The sequence below is a fragment of the Eumetopias jubatus genome, unplaced genomic scaffold (genome assembly GCF_037043125.1).
Source record: "Eumetopias jubatus isolate StellerSeaLion01/CBP00866 unplaced genomic scaffold, mEumJub1_p1.0 scaffold_12, whole genome shotgun sequence".
In the NCBI taxonomy this organism is placed as follows: domain Eukaryota; kingdom Metazoa; phylum Chordata; class Mammalia; order Carnivora; family Otariidae; genus Eumetopias; species Eumetopias jubatus.
This window is the reverse complement of record NW_028274818.1, coordinates 107,118,079-107,140,549: the sequence shown is the minus strand read 5'-3', so window position 1 is coordinate 107,140,549 and position 22,471 is coordinate 107,118,079. Positions and strand designations below refer to the sequence as shown.

The window sequence follows — 22,471 nt, the reverse complement described above, 5'->3', positions numbered from 1 at the left end:
AATATTTGAAGACAAAATACAAATATTCAGGAAGGACAGTGGCTTGATTTGTTTTGAAGATCTAAGCAGGATGAATTAAAAAACCCCAAATGACAGAAACCTAAGTTAAGCACAGGAAGACTTCAGAAATCAAATATAAATTCTTAAAAGCACATATTGCCTTCAAAAGCAAAAATAAGACTGACTTTTCAACACAAAAATGAAAGCCAGAAAACACTGGAATAATACATTCCTAGTGTTAAAAGAAAATAACTACCACAAAGAATTTTATGCTGAGTGAAAAGATAAGTCCTAAGGAGTGTTCTTTCTTTCTTTCTTTCTTTGAGACAGAAAGAATGAGAGAGAGAGAGAGAGAGAGAGAGAGAGCGCACATGAGAGGGGGGAGGGTCAGAGGGAGAAGCAGACTCCCTGACAAGCAGGGAGCCCGATGCGGGACTCGATCCAGGGACTCCAGGATCATGACCTGAGCCGAAGGCAGTCGCTTAACCAACTGAGCCACCCAGGCGCCCTAAGGAGTGTTCTTTAGGTAGAAGAAAAATAATCTGCAAGATGCAGAAAGTAATGAAGAACAACAAAAAAGGGAAATATTTGGAGGAAATGAAGTGGATGCTGATCATATAAAACAAAAAAGATTGTGTAGAGTTTAAAAAAAATGTATACAGAATTAAGATATATTTAAAGAACAGTATTTAATTTGGTAGGTAAATAGAGTTAAAGTGTTCTAAAGTCTTTATCCAGGAAGAATCTAAAGTACTAATTTATATTAATGCTGAGGCACCTCTGTGATGTGAGGAAGCCTGAACAAGTCCTTAAAACAGATCACATGTATTAGACCTGACACCAAAAACAACTGACAAAAGAATAAACTGAATTTCATCAAAGTTTAAAACTTTTATGCTTCAAAGGACACCATCAAATAGTGAAAAGACAATTCAAAGAATGAGAGAAAATATATGCAAATCAGGTATCTGATAAGGGTCACTATGAATATACAAAGATTCAATAATACAAAGACAATCCTGTTTAAAAATGGGCACATGATCTGCATAGGCATTTCTCCAAAGAAGATATGCAAATGTCAATAAGCACATCAAAAGAGGCTAAATAACATTGGCCATAGGGAAACGCAATTCAAAACCATGAGATACCACTTCACATCCATAAGGATGGCAGTAATGAAAAAGATATAACTAACAATTGTTTGAGAGAATATGGAGAAACTGGAACCCTCATTCACTGCTGGTGGGAATGTACGACAGTGTATCTGCTATGGAAAATAGTCTGGTAGAATAAAACAGAGTTATTATATGATCCAGCAATTCCATTCCTAGGGGTATAACTGCTATGGTCTTAATGTTCGGGTCAGTCTTCCTGACCCTCATGAATCCTCATGAATGGGATTAGTGCTTTTGTAGAAGAGGCTCCAGCGAGATCCCTAGCCTCTTCTACCATGTGAGGACACAGTGAGAGGTGCTAGCTTTGAACCAGAAAGAGGGTCTTCTACATTAGAACACAACCATGCTGGCGTCTTGATCTTGGACTTCCCAGCCTCCAGAACTGTGAGCAATAAATTTGTTGTTTATAAGCTACCCAGTGGTATTTTGTTATAGTAGCCGGAATGGACTAAGACAATAACCAGGAAAAAAAAAATATGTCCACACAAAAACTGCTACATGAATGTTCATAGCAGCATTAGTCATAACAGCAAAAAGTGGAAGCATTCCATATGTCCATCAATTGATGAATGGATAAACAACATGTGGTACATCCATACAATGGAATACTATTTGGCAATAAAAAGGAAGTACTTACTTATGCTACATCACAGATGAATCTTGAAGACATTATGTTGAATGAAAGAAGCTGGTCACAAATAAAATCAAATATTGTATGATCCCATTCATATGAAATGTCCATAAGAGAGGCACATACATACAGACAGAAAGTAAATTAGTGGTTGCCTAGGGAGGGGTGCAGAGGATGGCGGTGTCGGGGTGAGGGGGGTTAGCAATCACTGTTAATGGGCATAGGGTTTCCTTTTGGGATAATGAAAACGTCCTAAAATTGTGTTGATGGCTGTAAAACTCTGTAAATACATGAAAAACTACTGACCTATATATACTTCTCTTTTTTTAAGTAGGCTCCATGCCCAGTGTGCAGCCCAGTGTGGGCTTGAATGCACGACCCTGACATCAAGACCTGAGCTAAGAGTTGGACATTTAACTGACTGAGCCACCCAGGTGCCCCAAATTGTATATTTTAGATGAATAAACTGTATGGTATGTGAATTATATCTCAAAAAAGTTGTTTTAAAAAGGGAGAGGGGGCGCCTGGGTGGCTCAGTTGGTTAAGCGACTGCCTTCGGCTCAGGTCATGATCCTGGAGTCCCGGGATCGAGTCCCGCATCGGGCTCCCTGCTCAGCAGCGAGTCTGCTTCTCCCTCTGACCCTCTTCCCTCTCGTGCTTTCTATCTCTCATTCTCTCTCTCAAATAAATAAATAAAATCTTAAAAAAAAATAAAAATAAAAAGGGAGAGAGATCCTATGTAGAAGCCCCGATAAAAGCAATGCCTGTTGGCTTCTAGCTGCTCCAGTCCCCTGCTGCCCCAGCTCCAGCACCATCTGACAACAGCCACACAAGACGTCCCAAGCTAGAATAATCCAGCTGAGCCCTTCTCAAATTCCTGATCCACAGAAACAAATGACTGCAGTTGTTTTGAGCCATTAAGTTTTGAGGTGATACATTACATGGCAATAAGTAAAATAATAATAAATATAAAAGAAGAATGACCAACTCACGAAGTTAGTAAAAGGACCATAAAATAAATGCCAAAGAAACATGTTAAATATGCTAAAGCAGAAGGAAAGCATTCAAGACAAAAGCAGAAACTGATTAGCAAGAAAACAAATGGTAGCACTAGAACACGAATCTCAAAACAGTTTCTTTGGTGAAGGAGGGAGAAGAGGGGAGGAAGGAAGGTAATGTCAGTTCATCAAATCAGGGAAAGGGGATAAAACACAAGTACACAAAATAGAAAAGGAAAATGGAGGAACCACAGACTCAGAGGACAGGGAGAGGACAACAGGTTATTTAATTTTATTAAATACATTAAAAAACTAAAGAAATTATTTTGTAGGAAAATATCAGTGAACAAAATTGATATTAAGGGGTGCCTGGGTGGCTCAGTTGTTGAGAACTCAGTTCTCGGCTCAGGTCACGATCCCAGTATCCTGGGATCGAGTCCCGCATCGGGCTCCCTGCTCAGTGGGAAGCCTGCTTCTCCCTCTCCCACTCCCCCTGCTTGTGTTCCCTCTCTCGCCGTGTCTCTCTCTTTCAAATAAATAAATAAAATCCTTAAAGAAACAACAAAAAAAACCCCAAAAAACACACAAACTGATATTAAAGGGAGAGAAGGGGCACCTGGGGTGGCTTGGTCACTTAAACATCCAACTCTTGGTTTCAGTTCAGGTGGTAATCTCAGGGTCGTGAGATCAAGCCCTGCACTGGACTCCATGCTCAGTGCAGAGTCTGCTTGAGATTCTCTCTCTCCTCTGCCCCTCCTACACTCTCTAAAATAAATTAATCTTAAAAAAAAAAAAAGTGACAGAAGGGAATGCCTGGGTATCTCAGTCGGTTAAGTGTCTAACTCCTGATTTCGGCTCAGGTACTAATCTTATGGTCATTGAGTTTGAGCCCTGCGTTGGGCTCCATGCTGGGTGCAAAGCCTACTTAAAAAAAAAAGTGACAGAAAATCTAGACATGTTAATTACTGTAGAGGAAGCTGAGACAGTTTCAAAGAACTGGCCTCCAAGAAAAGCAACAGCCCAAATGCCAGATTTTACCAAATCTGTAAGGAACATAACTCAAATGTTATTTAAAATAGTAATATTAAAGCAAAGAAGAAAGAAAACTTCTAAATTCTTTTTATGAAATCAGAATCAATCATGTTTATAAAAACCCTGTCAAAGATAGCACAGGCACACACATACACTACAGGCCAATCTCACTCATGAGATCTTTGGAGAAAACCCTAAATAAAATCTTAGCAAATGGAATCCAAGGGCATATTACCATTACATTATAATACCATTACCACACAGAGTCGATCCAGAGACAGCAAAATAATTTACATTAAGAGAGCGAAGAAAAATTATACGACAATCTCCACAGATGCTAAAACGGAATTTGATAGAATTCTATATTCACTAATAAAAACTTAAAAGTAGATGGCTACTTCCTTAACATACTTTAAAAAATGGTATCGCAGGAGCACCTGGGTGGCTCAGTTGGTTAAGCGTCTGTCTTCGGCTCAGGTCATGATCACAGAATCCTAGGACTGAGTCTCACATCAGGCTCCCTGCTCAGGTAGGAGTCTGGTTCTCCCTCTCCCACTGCTCCTCCCCCACCGGTGCCCTCTAATAAATAAATAAAATCTTTAAAAAAAAAAAAGGGTATCTCAAGCAAAAAGCCACCATCTCACTTAGCGAAGAAACACTAGAAGTATTCTGTATTCCCATTTAGGCCAGTGGGTATTTTCCTCATTCCTATTCCTACTATTAAAATTTTTGAGAAGATATTATTTAATATAATTAGACAAGATAAAGACAAATTTAAAAACTAGAAAGGAAGAAACTGCAAGTATCATTATTTGCAGATAGATCAGATGCCATCCCTTGAGAGGTTCACAGGGTCAACTGAAAAACAACTACAGATGATAAAGATAAGGTGAAATTAATATAAAATTAATATTAAAACCAACAGACTCCTAAATTTAAAAAAAAAGTAGTTAAAAAGTATAGTGGAAGAAAAGATGCCATTTACAAAAGTGACAGAAAAGATAAAATACCAGGAAGAAACTTAACAAAAATGTTTAACATTTATAATAAGAAAAATTCAAAATGCTCTAGCTGAGGGATATAAAGGAAGGCTAGACCAAATGGAACAAAAGTTAGAAAGGGTATTATAAAAAATTGTTAAGTTTAACGATAAGATTTGTTTTGAATTCACTGATCTACCTACTGGAATTAGAAAAGCTGAGCTCAAAATTTATATAAAAATATAAGCAAAAAAATATCCAGGATGATTCTGAAAAAGAGACTAAACAGGGGAGATGAGCACTATCTGATATTAAAATACACAATAAGGTTGTAGTAATTCCAACAGTGCAGACTAGTGCACAAATAGTCACAGCAATAGTGCAGAAGTTGAGAAAGAGACCAAACGTACGGCTTCTAAACCTATGGGGGCATCACTTAGGGTAGAAAAGGGGCTGCTCTCAGAGATGCAGGACCACAGCACACACAGAGTGCTACAGGGCAACAGAAATGGCGCTCTCAGCTGTCCTACCAACCACCACTGCCGCAGGGCCAAAGAATCAGATCAATAACTTGCAATAATGCCTCATCACTGTAAGTTTAAGGAAACTCACTTCTGTCAGGATGACATCATCATCCAGGTCCTCTTCGTCGTGTTCCTGAGGAGCTGGGGTGACCAGCATAGGAACCCCTTCCTCATCAGAGGAGTCAGATATAGTGATGGGTCCATCTCTGAGATTGATCCAGTCTAAAAGGAGGCAGAGAACATGGTTACCAGGAGATAAGCATGATCACATTCAGTCTTTTAATTCAATTTTGGCATGAAAAGCTACTGGTGTGTTAGCTTATCTCAAGCAGCACCCGCACCCACAGCCAGGTTTCCGTGGTGAGCCTTGCCAATAATACATTTTGGGAATCAATAGAGAAAATCTGACAACAGTATCAACTTTTTCTTATACTAGGTCTGAGAAATCTGTTGGTGAAATCTTGACTGCCAATTTTTAAAAAAGTGAAATCATGGTCTCCCACCTCATCTCTATTACTCCCACCTCATCTCTATTACTATTAAAACAACTGGGAGTTGTTTTATTCAACTGATTAATCTGAAAAAACTTTCACTCGAAACTAAGTAAAATTTTCATTTAATATTTAAAATACCAATTTGCTCACCTTATACATAAACTTTAAATAGTTTACACATAGTTCATTGTTTCAAACCAATTTAGCATCTATGACTGTAAACAACAGAACCTTCCTAATTGCAGTTTTAAATTTTATTATTTTTTTTAAAGATTTGAGAGAGAGAGCATGCGCATGAGTGAGCACGAAGAGCAGAGGGAGAGGGAGGAGAGAAGCAGATTCCCCACTGAGCGTGGAGCCCAACATAAGGCTTGATCTCAGGACCCTGAGATCATGACCTGAGCCGAAATCAAGAGTCGGACGTTTAACTGACTGAGCCAACCAGGTGCCCCATCCTTTTAAGTACAACTAGAGTTAAGCTAACTATCTGGATACAGAAATTATTATGTTCAAAGGTTCTAACTCCTTCTATTTGTTTGAATATGAATTACTGGATAACACAAACTGTTAAATTTTTCCTGCCTGGCTCATGGTAATGTTAAAGGTTAAAACAGGCAATGAAGAGAAAATGCATTAAGAGTCCTAGAGAAAAGGTTAGGGGGAAAAAAACCCCACAATGAGAAAAGAGGTATCATCAATTACAAATGCTGAAATATCTCCATTAAAGCTCTAGTATCTTTTTCAAGGCTAATGCCTCATTTATTTTAATGGCATCCAACAATTTTTCTTAAAAGATTTTATTTATTTGACAGAGACACAGCGAGAGAGGGAACACAAGCAGGGGGAGTGGGAGAGGGAGTAGGAGGCTTCCCGCAGAGGAGGGAGGCCGATGTGGGACTCGATCCCAAGATCCTGGGATCATGACCTGAACCGAAGGCAGACGCTTAACGACAGAACCACCCAAGCGCCCAGCATCCAACAATTTGAAAAGCAATCTAAAGTCAATTATCTCATTTCATCCCTGTAACAGAGCTGTGTTGAGCCAGTGAGTGCAGTTTGTTGAATCTAAGGTCAGACTGCCTGGGTTCAAGTCTCCACTCTACCATATGCCAGCCACATGATGCTATTACCTAACTTCATCAAGCATCACTTCCTCAACATTAAAAAAAGGTTAACAGTGATGGTTTGAGGGGAAAAGGCTCAAACCCACAGCCTGCAGGGTGGACAGCCAACCAGAGGTAGCCTAATACATGTGACAGAATCCCAGATTTTCCTGAACGTTCCCAATCATTATATTCCTTTGGTCATTTCCAGATATTAAATGGTTGTTTTTGAAAATTCTAATTCTTTTTGGAAGATCTAATTGGCTTTATTAAGCAATGAATGATTTGGGCAGCACCCCATCTAGCAAGCAGAGTGGAGCTCTGGACAATTTTGTCTAATTTTACCACTGGTTTTGGAGAGAATTTGCTAAGCTCAGTCAGCCATTCCAAAAAAACCCACCCTGTGGAGGTCCATTATGAAGAGACACTGAGGCAGAGGCACTAGACACCAAGCACAGGGTCAAGACAGGAAAGGGGTGCCAGTGAAATAGCATAATGAACAAGACTCTGGCTGCCTTCTACTTCTTAGCTCCCAGAATGCTGGCAGACAGTCTCAGATTCCATAGGCAGGAAATTGTACATTCCTTTCTGGAAAAAGTGGCCCAAGAAAAGAACACTTACTGACGACCTTGGAAGACTCAATGAAAAAGCTGGCTTGAAACCTACTGCCTCACAGTGGAAGCCCAATGGTTGACAAGATATTCCCTAACACACCATGTATAAACACATTAGCCTTTAAAAAATTAAAGTAAAACAAAGTCTATGAACCAAATGTATAACTCCATGAATTAATCAAAAGGCCCATACCTGAGTGACCATCACCAAGGTCAGTAAATACATTTCCAGCACAATAGTCTCCTAACTCCACAGACTAATTCTGTTTGTTTTTTGAGTATACATTCGTTTCTGGCTTTCTTGCAAATACTAGGTCCATGTATTCATGCTGTGGCATGTGCTGTAGCTCTCTGCTGTACGTAATCCACTATATGACTATATTGCAAGTTATTTATTTTTCTGTCAGTGGACATTTGGGTTGGTTCCAGTCTTGGCTATTTTGGATAACACTGTCTTGAACACTTTTTTTTTTTTAAGGAGAGAGAGAGGGAGGGAGAGGGAGAGAAAGAACGTTAAGTAGGCTCACTCAGGCTTGATCCCATGACCTTGAGATCATGACCCGAGCCAAAATCAAGAGTTGCATACTTAACTGACTGAGCCACCTAGGTGCCCCTAATTCTGTCTTGAACATTCTTATGCATGTCTATTGGTATACTCATTTCAGTTCGGTACATTCTTGGAGTGGAAGTGCTAAACCATAGGGAAAGCATATGTTCAATTTTAGCGGACAACGCCAAACAATTTTCCCAATTGTGCTAATATAAACCCCCGGCAGCAGTGTGGGGTGGGATGGTACCTGCTACTTCATGTCCTTATTGGAACATAGCCATGTTCATTCATTTACATATCAACTATAACTGCCTTCACATTATAATGGTATAGCTGATTAATTGCCAACAGAGAGCACAAGACTTGCAAGGCAAAAATAGTGACTATCTGACTTTTAAAAATTCGCTAAGTCCTCATTTAGATTATTCAGTTTTTTTCAAACATGATATTAGATGCATCTCATAAGCTTCAACAGATTGTATTTTCATTATCATGCAATTCAAAATATTTTGATTTCCACTGTGATTTCTTTGAACCGTCATTCTGAAATGTACTCCTATGTTCCACACATATAAGGACTTTCTAATTATATTTCTGTAATTGATTTACAACTTAATTCCAATATGATTAGAGAATATAACCCATATGATTTCAATCCTCTGAAACCTGGAATTTGTTTTGTGGCTCAAAATATGGCCAATTTTGTTAAATACGTTGGGTGCAGTATTCCACTTATGTCTGTTATGTCAAATTTGTTGATCGTGTTCTATATCATACAAATGTTTGTGAATGCTTGCTGTCAGTTAAAGAAACATGTTAAAATCCCCATTATAATTGTGGATTTATCCATTTCTCCTTTTAGTTCTGTCAATTTTTGCTTTGTGTATTTTGACATGTCACTGACCGTACAGAGGTTAGAACTGTTTTATCTTTCCAGTGCATTGACCCCTTTATCATTATAAACTCTTTATCTTTATTTATTAATACTTCTGGCTCAAGTATCTACTTTATCTGATAATACATAGACATACCAGCTTTTTTTTTTAAAGATTTTATTTATTTATTTGAGAGGGAGAGAATGAGAGACAGAGCATGAGAGGGAGGAGGGTCAGAGGGAGAAGCAGACTCCCTGCTGAGCAGGGAGCTTGATGCGGGACTCGATCCTGGAACTCCAGGATCATGACCTGAGCCGAAGGCAGTCGCTTAACCAACTGAGCCACCCAGGCGCCCGACACACCAGCTCTTTTTTGTGCTACTTGCATAACCTATCTCTTTTCATTCCTGTACTTTTAACCTTTATTTTACCTTCACTTTTTTTTTTAAAGATTTTATTTACTTATTTGACAGACAGAGACATAGCGAGAGAGGGAACACAAGCAGGGGGACTGGGAGAGGGAGAAGCAGGCTTCCTGCTGAGCAGGGAGCCTGATGCGGGGCTTGATCCCAGGACCCCGGGATCATGACCTGAGCTGAAGGCAGACGCTTAACGACTGAGCCACCCAGGTGCCCCTAATTTTACCTTTTTTTTTTTAAGATTTTACTTATTTATTTGACAGACAGAGACATAGCGAGAGAGGGAACACAAGCAGGGGGAGTGGGAGAGGGAGAAGCAGGCTCCCCACGGAGCAGAGAGCCCGATGTGGGGCTTGATCCTAGGACCCTAGGATCATGACCTGAGCCGAAGGCAGTTGCTTAACCAACTGAGCCACCCAAATGCCCCTACCTTCATTTTTAAGCCTATTTTTACTGGGTATGGAATTCTTGCAATTAAATATTACTCAGCAATTAAAAAGGATTTAATTGATACATGCAACCATGGATGAATCTCAAAACATTATGTTGGGCAGAATAATTCAGGCATAAAGAGTATAAACTGTATGCTTCCATTTATATGAAACTGTATAGCGACAAAAAACAGACCAGTGGTTTTCTTAGGCCAGGAGTAGAGTGAGGACTGGTCGCAGAGAGGGCATAAAGGAACCTTTCTGGGATGACAGAAATGTTCCACATCATGAGTAAAGGGGGTGGTAACATGGGTATTTTCATTTTTCAGAGCCCACTAAACTATATGCTTAAAATGTGTGCATTTATTTAAGTAAATTATACCTCAATAAAGATGATTTAAAAATAAACCTACAGGGGTTGGCACAATAAAATTAATACAGCTCATAAAAACAAAACAACTCCGCATGCCTGAGAAAAATCTTCATGCTGGGTGCAAAACACACAAAACTTTTCTAACAAAAAAATATACCTCCAAAGTGAATAATTTCCCCAAAGGAATTAGTTGTTCTGAAACTCTGTTCAAGTGTATTTAAAACCCGGTCACAAAACAACTACAACATTAATTTGATATATGTGTTCAAAAAATTTGGAAATGATCCCATATACAAATTACAGCTAAGATTTAAAACTTTCTGAATCATAATAAATTATGGTTCTCTTACTACCAAGTTAGAATAAACTATTAATAAAATCCTTTAAAAATTAGTACTTTTGCACTCATAATTTGCACAGCATTTTATTTTTCTCAAAAGCAATATTTTTATTTGCTTAATAAAATCTGCTCAACTTTAAATGCTCTCTGAAAGCCAAATGTATATAATTTACCCTCTGCTGGGAAAAAAATAATCTTCATAAGCACAAATTATTATTAATGGGGAAAAATATGGTACAATTTCTTCCATGGAAATTTATTTTCTTTAAAAAAATTCTTTTAGGGGAGCCTGGGTGGCTCAGTCAGTTAGGCGGCTGCCTTCGGCTCAGGTCATAATCCCAGGCTCGAGCCCTGCATAGGGCTCCCTGCTCGGCGGGGAGCGTGCTTCTCCCTCTCCCTCTGCCTGCCTCTCTGCCTACTTGTTCTCTCTCTCTATCTCTCTGCCAAATAAATAAATAAAATCTTTAAAAAAAAAACAACAAAATATCTCCCTTACTTTAAAAAAAAATAAAAAAAATAAAAAAATTCTGTGAGTGTGCACGCGTGCGCGCGCACACACGCGCACACACACAGTGGGGAGGGGGAGGGACAGAGGGAGAGAAAGAAGCAGACTCCTCACCTAGCAGGGAGCCTGACTTGGGGCTTGATCCCCGGACCCTAGGATCATGACCTGAGCAGACACTTAACCAACTGAGCCACCCAGGTGCCCCCTTCCATGGAATTTATACTTGCAAAAAATACTTCTCCTACTCAGCAGCATGAATTTTCTCCTTTCGGCCTAAGTGTAAATGTGAATTAGGATTTGACAGGAAATTTCATATGCATTTAGCAATGTTACAGAAATGCAGGCTCCCTTCCCTTTTTGAATCAATGAACTTCCCCAAATTTTAAACACTGTACAATGAAAGAATACATGCTCTAAAATTCCCGGTAAGGCAACCAGAATCTTTTGGCAAAAAATAAATTAAGCATAATATGAGGGGGCAAAATGCTAGAGCAGCACTTTCAGATCATATAGGCCTGGAGAAGCACTCCTTTGAAGACCCCATTCCTTCAAAAACGGAACTGCCACAGTTCCCACACTTCCACCTCTTAAGATCCAATGACTGCACATTCACAGCTTATTCTGGCTTGCTCATTAATAGCTTAATAACCCACTTGTGATGAAAGATTCTTCAACTTCATTCATGCCAGTATGTGTCACCATTTGACACAAAATTCTAGTCTGATGAGTCCACTACACCAGATGTTCTGAGGTCTAAAAATGAAATGTCTCTGGGTTCCACATGGTGCAAAATAGGTTAATTTCAAAGAAACTATGACCGTACCATAAAGAGAAAAAGCAATGATGAAAGGGAGAAAGTGAGAACAAACACTTACCTTGTCCCCTGTGGCAGTGAAAGTTGTTCAAGTGAATGACTTCTTCATTATTGTTTCCTTCTGCCATTTTCAAATGCACACATACACATGTGCTTGCTAATATCTAAACATGGTGACTATCTGTTCAAAAGGGTCTGAAAAAGAAAAAAAAGAACATTAAGAATGAGGGATTGTCAAAACTCTTCCCACATGGGCGCCTGGGTGGCTCAGTTGGTTAAGTGACTGCCTTCGGCTCAGGTCATGATCTTGGAGTCCTGGGATCGAGTCCCGCATCGGGCTCCCTGCTCGGCGGGGAGTCTGCTTCTCCCTCTGACCCTACCCCCTCTCATGTGCTCTCTCTCTCTCTAATAAATAAATAAAATATTAAAAAAAACAACAACCTCTTCCCACATATTTGGTGAAGGTGGCATTCTGAGCTTATGGTGAAAACACCACCGAAGGGGAAAAAAAAAGAATGCATAACTAAAAAGCTGATGGTGGGGAGAAGAATAATAAAAAAATAACCAATTATTGCAAAAGAACATATAAAAGAGGAATAAAGGATCAAAGAACAGATGGAACATATAAGTAAAAATAAGATACACTTAAAAACTCAATTACAGCAACCTATGGAAAGGGAGGAAATACTTGCAACTCATAATATCTGGTAAGGGGTTAAAATTCAAAATATACAAAGAACTCCTATAACTCAACAGCCAAAAAGCAAATAATCCAATTTTAAAATGGGAAAGGGATCTAGATAGACATTTTTCCAATAAGATATTCTTATGCACTACAGGTACATGAAAAGGTACTCAATATCACTAATCACCAGGGAAATGCAAATCAAAACCAAGAGCTATAGCCTCCCACTTGTTAGAATGACTATCACCAAAAAGATAAAGAGATAACAAATGCGGGCGAGGACATGGAGAAAAGGCAGCCCTCATACACTACTGGAGGGAATGTAAATTCCCTCTATTGAAACTAGTATGGGGGTGCATCAAAAAAATAAAAATGGGGCACCTGGGTGGCTCAGTTGGTTAAGCGTCTGCTTTGGCTCAGGTCATGATCCCAGGGTCCTGGGGCTGAGTCCTAATTCGGGATCCCTGCTCACTGAGGAGTTGGCTTCTCCCTCTGCCTCTACCTCTCCCCCCTGCTTGTGCGCTCTCTCTCTCTCACACGCTAAGAAATAAAATATTAAAACAAAACAAAACAAATTAAAAATAAAACTATCATATGATCCAGCAATTCCATTTCTGGGTATATATCTGAAGGAAAAGAAATCACTAATGTTCAAGAGCTATCTGCACCCCCATGTTCACTGCAGCGTTATTTACAATAGCCAAGATGTGGACACAGCCTAAGTGTTCATTCAGTGAATGGGTAAAGAAAATAGAGGGGCACTGGGTGGTTCAGTCAGTTAAGTGTCCAATTCTTGGTTTCAGCTCAGGTCATGATCTCAGGGTCCTAAGACTGAGCCCTGCATTGGGCTTTGCACTGAGCATGGAGTCTGCTTGTCCCTCTCCCTCTGCTCCTCCCCCTGCTCTCTCTCATAAATAAATTTAAAAAAGAAAAAAAAAAAGTAATGCTAGAAAACAGAACACTAATCTGAAAAAAAAAAAAGAGGGAAATCCTGCCATTTGCAACAACATGGATGAACTCTGAAAGCATTTATACGCTCAGTGAAATGAGACAGAAAGACAAATATGATATAATCTCACATGTGGAATCCAAAAAAACCCCAAAACCTCCCAAAGACCCAAACTCGTAGAAAGTGAGATCACATGTGGTTACCAAAGGTAGGAGAATTGGATAAAGGGGGTCAAAAGGTACAAACTTCCAGTTACAAAATACATAAGTAATGCGGCCGTAAGGTTCAACATGAGGACTATAGTTAACGCTGCTGTAGGGTGTATTTCGAAGTTGCTAAGAGAGTAAATCCTGAAAGATCTAATTGCAAGGAAAAAAAAACGTTTTTCTCTTTTTTGGGGGGTTATCCATATGAGATGATGAATGTTAACTAAACTTCCTGAGGTAATCACTTTGCAATTTACATACAAGTCATTATTCCATACAACTTAAATACAATCATATTGAAAATTATATTACATAAACACTTTTATGTATAAGAAAAAGCTTTAAAGTAAAAGGATGGAAAGCAATAGACTGAACATCAATAACTCCTAAGATACTTTATTTTTCAGTCATAAAACATCCATCTGATTTTTTAAATAAACTCCAATTCTATGTTGAAGCTCTTTTCAACTATTTAACCTTTTCCTTTCTGGGTGAGGGCAGAAGGGGTACAACAAAACCCATGAAAAACTCTATGAATAGACTAGGATCAGACAAAATTGACATAAGTAGTATTAGAGATGAGTAGGGAGATTTCATCCAGTTAAGAGAGTCAACTCACAGAAGATATAATACCAAATGTGTACGAATCTAATACTATTGCTTCAAAACACATATACCTGAAACTGACAGACCTTAAGGAAGTAACACAAATCCACACTTATAGCTGGACAGACTTGAACAGTACTATCAAACCACTTGACCTCACTGACATTTATAGCAACTGCAGAACACATTCTTTTCAAGTATATAGGGAACATTTATAAAACGGATTATATCCTGAGTCATAAGGCTAGTCTCAACAAATTTCATGGGCTTGAAATCACACAGAACAGCCAGTAAAAGAAAGATAACTAGGAAATTTCTAAATATTGGAAATTAAGCAAACTAAACAACTCATGGGTTAAAGAAGAAATTACAATGAAAATTAGAAACTCCTGTATTTTGACTGGATGAACCAAACGGTAATGAAAACAAAATACATCAAAATTCGTAGGCTGAAGTTAAGGCAGTGTTTAGAGGGCAATTTATACATCCAAATGCTATTTTAGAAGAAAAAGGACCAAGAAATCAATGATCAAAGCCTTGATCTCAAGAAGCTGGAAAAAGCACAGTAAATCAAACCAGAAAAATAGAAGACAATCATAACAGCAGAAATCAACAAAACAGATACAAACATATAAAGTCCAAACAAAAAGTTGTTTCTCTAAAATGATTAAGAAGACTGATAAATCTCTATCGTAATTCATCAAGGAAAAATGGGAGAAAACACAAATAACCATTATCAGGAATGTAAAAGAAGATACCACTACAGATTCTACAATATAAAAGGAATACTATAATAATTTTATACCAATTAATATGAAATTGTGAATGGGCAAACTCCTTCAGATACAACTTACCACAGCTGAACAAAGAACATTTATTCATTCATTTATTTATTTATAAATTATTTACTTAAGTAATCTCTATACCCACTGTGGGGCTCAAACTTACCACCCTGAGATCAAACTCACCACCCTGAGATCAAGAGTCACATGCTTTGTGGACTGAGCCAGCCAGGTGCCCCTGAACAAAGAAAATTTTAAATCTGAACAGAGCTGTACCAAATAAGGAAACTGAATCAGTAATTAATAACTTTCCCACAAAGAATACTGTAAAAGCTCTGAAACCTTTCCCAGTAAAGTCTTCTAAGTATTTGAGGAAGAAATGTAACTAATATTACAAAAACTCAGAACAGCAAAAGAACAAACATTATTTCTGAATCATTTTATGAGGCCTGTATAATTTTGATACTAAAAGCTCCTAAGAACAGCACAAGAAAGACCGGTATCTATCATGAACACAGAGGCAAAAATCATAACCAAAGCAAAGTAAGTTACATAACTGGAATAAAGAAAAAACTATATAATCATTGCAGCAGGCTGGGGGAGAAAAAAGCATTAAAATTTAACACCTATTCATGATTAAAATCTCTCAGCCTATTAGTTATTAGAAAAGACTTCCTTCATCAAGTTAAAGACATTTCAAAAATACTAGAGCAAACATCACATCTAACAGTAAAACAATGAAAAGCTTTCTCCCTGAAATTGAGGAGTTTTCACCATTTCTTGTCTACACTGTACTGGAGGTTGTATCAAGTGGAGTAGGGCAATAAAGAGAAATAAAATATCAAGCTGAAGAAATCAAACTGGCATTATTTGCAGATGGTAAGATTGTATATTGATGCAAAGACAGACAGAGAAACAGAATAGAGGGCTCAGAAACAGACCCATATACATTTGGTCATCCATATAAAAACAAAGGTGCTACTACAACGCGGTGGGAAGAATGGTCTTCCAATAAACCCTGCTGGGCCAAGTGGGTATCTATATGGGAAGAAAATGAGCCTTGATTCATTCCTTATACCACACATAAACATCAATTCCAGATGGATTATCAAAAGATAAAACAACAGGGGCACCTGGGTGGCTCAGTCGGTTGAGTGTCTGACTCTTGATCTCAGGTCAGGTCTTGATCTTGGGGTCTTGAGTACAAGCCCCATGCTGGGTGTGGAGCCTACTTAAAAAAAAAACAATAAAAATACTGGAAGATAACAGGACAAAATTATATTTGTATATGTGACTGTACATAGAAATACCACTATAATGAGTAAGTGGAATGAATAACCACGTCTCTGGATATATGGCCAATATACAAAAATGAACACTATACTAGTAAGAAACAATCAGAAAATGGTACTTTCAAAGGATACTCCTTAGAGTAGCATCAAAAACTATCATATACCAAGGAATAAATGCAATGAAAGACATGCCAGATCTCTATACAGAAAACTGTAAATCACTGAGAGAAACCAAAGAACACTAAGGAATGGAGAGACATACCATATTCATGGGCTGGAAAGCTCAATTTTGTAAAGATGTCAATTCCTCCCAAATTGATCTACCGATTTAATATAGCCTTAATAGGATTTTAAAAAGTGGATATATACTAGGTGATTCTAAAATCTACAGGAAAATGCAAAGAGCCAAGAATAAACAAGGCATTCATAAAGAAAAACAAAAGGTGGAAGATTTACACTATCAGGTAGTAAGTCTTATCAATACAAAGCTACAGTTAATTAAGACCATGTGGTATTGGCAAAAGAAGAGAAAAACAGACCAAAGGAACAGAGTCCAAAAATATTCATTCATGTGGATGTCTGATTTATGACAAAAGTGGCATTGCAGAGCAGTGGAAAACATGTTTTTACTCTATAATGCTGTACTAGAAAGCTGTATGGGGGGGGCAGAAGAATGAGGAACTAGGTCTCCTCCTCATGCCTTAGACAAAAATGACTTTACGTGAACTCTTGATTTAAACAGAAAGGTAAAAAAGTTTCTAGAAGATACCATAAAAAAAATACCTTCACAAACTTGGGAGTTGGGAAAGATAGCTTAAACAGGATATAAAAAGTACTATCCATAATAGAAAAAACTGAAATACTGTACATCAAAAATAAAAACTTCTATTCACAGAAGAAATTATTAGGAGTGAAAAGGCAAGCCACTGGGAGAAAAAATTTGCAATACATATAACAAAGAGCTCCTATCCAACAAATATAAAGAACACTTAATGGTAAATGAAAAACACAAGAACAAACCAGACAACTTCAAGGAAAAATGGGCTAAAAAATTTGAATTCCCAATGTTGAGTACCCTGAGGAAACCCAAAAGGCCCGTTAACAAATGAAGACGTGCCCAACATTATGAGACATCAGAGGAACGTAAATGGAAATCACAAGGGAATTCTGGGAAGACAGCAGCACCACAGTTTTTGAACCTACTCAAAGTCTCATCTAAGAACAAAAAAATTCCTGGGGCACCTGGGTGGCTCAGTCGTTAAGCATCTGTCTTCGGCTCAGGTCGTGATCCCGGGGTCCTGGGATCGAGCCCCACATCGGGCTCCCTGCTCAGTGGGGAGCCTGCTTCTCCCTCTCCCATCTCCCACTCCCCCCTGCTTGTGTTCCCTCTCTCGCTGTTGTCTCTGTCAAATAAATAAAATCTTAAAAAAAAAAAACCACACACAAAAAACAAAAAAAATTCCAAATTAGAAAAAAAACTAAGAAAGAATCACTATAAACTTCCAAATACGAACCCAAGACAAATCATCAAGAGCCATGAGATCTCTGAAGTACCATTTGTGCCTCAGAAATCACAGGGAATCATTCAGACCTGAGAAAAGGACAACCCCCAAACAACCAACATGTATTCACTGAAAAGCACACAGGCCAATCTGAGAAAGCTGCGAGAACACCAGGAAGGGGTTTGCTCAGTTCAACAACAGGGGAGTGCAAGGAATTCAAGTTAAGATCTGAGAGTGAAGCAGTCTAGGACCCATAAAGTTTCAAACCTGATCTAGCAGGGCTCCCTTGCAGGACAGGGCCCAACGAGATGAAAAGCTGGGAAGAATGAAATTGAGTAAGACAGAGACAATAAAGACAAAGAGAAGGCAGGCCTACATAACAATAGAGGACGAAGCCAGAAATCTCAAAACGCAAGCTGTCATATTTTGAACACTGCACAAAAAGGGAGTTCTGTGAGGTTTGAAAAGCTATCCTAAACTACCCTCCTTCTAAAAGTCCAAGAAAACCAGTGTCATTAAAAATGAGCAAAGATTCTGGCTTGCGGAGTTTCTGCTGAAAAATAAAAATGAGTAAAGAAATTATGTCAAAACTCTTATAAAGTTATAAGAAAAACAAGCAGCAGCAAAACATCCCTATAAACAATGAAAACATGCCAGAAAGATTAAAAAAAATTTTTTTAAATATTTTATTTATTTGACAGAGAGAGAGATAGCAAGAGCAGGAACACAAGCAGGGGGAGTGGGAGAGGGAGAAGCAGGCTTCCCGCTGAGCAGGGAGCCTGATGCGGGGCTCAATCCCAGGACCCTGGGACCTTGACCTGAGCCGAAGGCAGATGCTTAACGACTGAGCCACCCAGGCGCCCCTAAAACATGCCAGAAAGATTTAACAACCTAAAGGACACTATGAAAATAATACAAGACATAAAACAATATAAATCAGAACTAGAAAATTCAGAAATGGAATGACAGATCTCAGGAAAGAAACAAAAATTAAAAAAAGTTTCAGGAGCTTCCCCTCTCTTCCTTGGCGCTGCCTGTGGAGGTGGCAGCCATCTGTTACTGGGCATCATGGCTGCCCTCAGACCTCTGGTGAAGTCCAAGATCGTTAAAAAGAGGACCAAGAAGTTCATCCAGCACCAGTCAGACCACTATGTCAAAATTAAGCACAACTGGAGGAAACCCAGAGGCAATGACAATAGGGTGCGCAGAAGATTCAAGGGCCAGATCTTGATGCCCAACGTTGGTTACGGGAGCAACAAGAAAACAAAGCACATGTTGCCCAGTGGCTTCCGGAAGTTCCTAGTCCACAACGTCAAGGAGCTTGAACTGCTGCTGATATGAAACAAATCTTACTGTGCAGAGATTGCTCACAATGTCCCCTCCAAGAACCGCAAAGCTATTGTGGAAAGAGCAGCCCAGCTGGCAGAGTCACCAATCCCAACGCCAGGCTGCCCAGCAAAGAAAATTAATAGACAGCTTGTTGTGCACGTCATATTTGTGTTAATAAAACCATAAAACTACCAAAAAAAAAAAGTTTCAGGAGTGAAGGCTAAATTAGAAGGAACACAAGTGTGAGTAAACATAACGCATACTGCTTAGGAGAACTGAAAGGTAAAAGGAGAATTTTAAATAGAAAACTAAAGAGATCAAGGAACAAATATTCAAGACAAACACTGTCCAACATAACAAACAGCACCTCTTGAATAAATCGAAAGGGAAGAGAATACTAAAAATTGTAAAGGAAAAAAATTTTTCCTAAAATAAAAATGTTAAGACATTTCAAAAGAATGCAGTAAATACCTAAACAACAACAAAACAAAAAACAAAAAAACCCACCTAAAATGACAACCATCAAGACACACATACTTTAAAGAAATCCTTTTAGGACCTGGGCTTGAGACACTGAAAAGAAAGAAAATTAGATTAGCAGACTTTGATAGTGATGCTTTATGCCATTAGAAATGGTACAGGATACTTTAAAAAAAAATGAGTCAGAGATTTTGTATCCAGCAAAAATAGTTTCAAAGAAAAGGAGCACAAATAAATTTATCAATATAAAAGAACTTATGGATTTTTGATTGTTTCTACAGGACCTTCCTGAGGAATTTGACAGAAAAATAAACTTCAGGCAACCAAAATGACTAAAGACACCAACACAAAGACTGGCAGTAAACGTTAAATATGTAATTACTTGTAGCACAAAGATTAAATGAGAACTAAAATTAAGGAATATAGTACAATTATAAAAATTATGGGGAGGGGAAGCATATGCAAAATTTTAAAGTCATGTAATCGTAATGGTTGTGACATTCTGAGACTTTCATTCTGACACTGTTGTGTGTAACAAGTTAAAAAGATTAGCAGTTATGGACTATTCTAAATCTATTAATCCTTGTGCCCTTGAGAATCAAGAATTTCAGTGTAAATAAAAAAAAGGAATCTTACTTATAATATAGAAAACCCCAATAGCCCTAAATTTGAATTACAATTATTAGTGTGAACTCATAAAATATTTTTGTTCTGTACCCAAAAAAAAAAAAAAAAAGGCCTAAAAACAAATTACTTGTAGCAATGAACATACACATTGCCTAGATTATGGTCTTTAAATACTATTTCCCACCAAAAGAAACCAGGGCTTTTTTGAGAAACTACTAATTCCAATTCTGGAGCAGGAATCTTACAAAATGAGCCTACAACACCCTGTCATATCAGATACCAAGAAAGCAATCAAAAAACTATTTATCAAAGACTGGGTTCTGTCAGAGTAACTCAGAAAAAAAAAATCCCAAAGAGGCTCCCACTGGCCAAACATGGGACATTTTGAGTTCCAAGAAAGATAATAATATGGCATGAATCTCTTAAGAAAACACATAAATGAAAATGCTCATAATTATTTTTAAAAAGGTCATTTTCAAAGGATGGTATCAACCACTACATTATCTTTAAAACTGGTAAAGTAGGGGTGCCCGGGTGGCTCAGTCAGTTAAGCGTCTGACTCAATTTCGGCTCAGGTCAGGATCTCAGGGTCGTGAGATCAAACCCCACGTTGGGCTCCACGCTGGGTGTAGAGCCTGCTTAAGACTCTCTCTCTCTCTTCCTCTCAATAAATAAGTAATAAAATAAAGGCAAAGAATCAGGTACTTTCTTGTTTCTTGCCTTTTCTACATGAACTGTATGTCACTGTATGACCAAACAGTAGACAAGTGGTTTCTTTATAAAAATATTCCAGTATTGATTTTAAAAATCCAATTAAAACATCATTTTGCCATCCTCAATTACTGGATCTAGACCTTGAATATCACTGGCTGCTAACATTGTAGAGACAAGAACTAAGTGCCTTCCAAGGAAAGAACACTATCTATAGTCTTGCAAAGAGATGGAACCAGAGTTTGGACAAGGATCTGGACCCAGTCACATTTTTAGAATAGAGGCTAGAGGAAAAATGAGATTTTTGAATTGTACCATAAGCATGAAACCCAGACCACGTATTCTCAATGGGAGTGCTTTTGCAAGGGTGTGAAAAGATCTAAAGGTGTTACAGTGGTTTGTGACCCTCCAAAATTCAGTCCCATCCAGTAAAATCTTATTCCTTAGTATTTAATGAGGATCAGAAAAAAAATGTTTAAAAAGGCTCTATATGGGAATGATAATTTTTTATAAGTCTGACGCTTAGCTACGCTCTGGGAAACTACCCATCAAATAGTTCAGGTTCAACAACAGATAAATTATAAGGAAAAAAGAAAAGGAATGGAAGAAGAAACTTCGATTTTAAAAAAACACCAAATTTTAAAACGAGATTACAGTATCTAGGAATGTACTCGGGTGATAAAGAAATATGAGAAAATGATTATAAAAGTCAGACTAATAGTTAATTTTAGGGGGAAGGAATGAGTTATGATCAGGATAGGATACACGGATGGGGCTTGGAGATGGTCTTTTTTTTTTTTAAGATTTTATTTTTTTGACAGAGAGCGAGAGAGAGACAGCGAGAGAGGGAACACAACCAGGGGGAGTAGGAGAGGGAGAAGCAGGCTTCCCGCCGAGCAGGGAGCCCGATGCGGGGCTCGATCCCAGGACTCCGGGATCATGACCTGAGCCGAAGGCAGACGCTTAACGACTGAGCCACCCAGGCGCCCCAAGATGGTCTACTTCTTAAACTGGGTGGTGGATACAAGCATCTTATAACAACCATACATAATGGTTGAGTGAAGGAATCCAAACGTAAGAGAATGTATCTTGAAATGACTTCATTTAGATGAAGTTTAGGCACAGGCCTAAACTTAGTTTGGGGTCAACCTTCTTTGTGTGTACTCTATTTCAAAATGGGAAAGTTAGGGGAACAAAGGCCGTTATAAGAGGAAAAAAGTGGTTGCCTCTGTGAAACAGTAGTACTTTGACTTTTGAACCATTTTCTTGCTTTATTTATTTTGATGAAAATAATGAAGAACCAACCTTTTGGTTCTAAGAAAATCTCAATTTTCCTGGCCTTCCTGAGAGAAACTACATGCTTTAGAGAAAGTAGACCCCAGATTCTGGCTTCTCATATAATGATGCCTACAAAGAGTTTTAAGTCAAATAACATCAGCATTTTT

General features: G+C 38.3%; 1 protein-coding gene and 1 pseudogene across 4 annotated transcripts in view; one reads left to right on the top strand and one right to left on the bottom strand.

Annotated features, from left to right (window-relative positions):
* Nucleotides 1-22,471, bottom strand: part of RNF216 (ring finger protein 216) — a 149,544-nt gene that overhangs the window by 120,243 nt on the left and 6,830 nt on the right. For all 4 annotated transcript variants that reach the window (XM_028088420.2, XM_028088422.2, XM_028088423.2 and 1 more), the window contains exons 2-3: nt 11,919-12,052; nt 5,429-5,562 (exon numbers count right to left, since the gene is read on the bottom strand). In XM_028088420.2, the coding sequence (XP_027944221.1) occupies nt 5,429-5,562; nt 11,919-11,985 (201 nt within the window). In that variant the 5' untranslated portion in view covers nt 11,986-12,052. The remainder of the gene's footprint in view (nt 1-5,428; nt 5,563-11,918; nt 12,053-22,471) is intronic.
* LOC114197421 (large ribosomal subunit protein eL32 pseudogene) lies at nt 18,934-19,348 on the top strand (annotated as a pseudogene).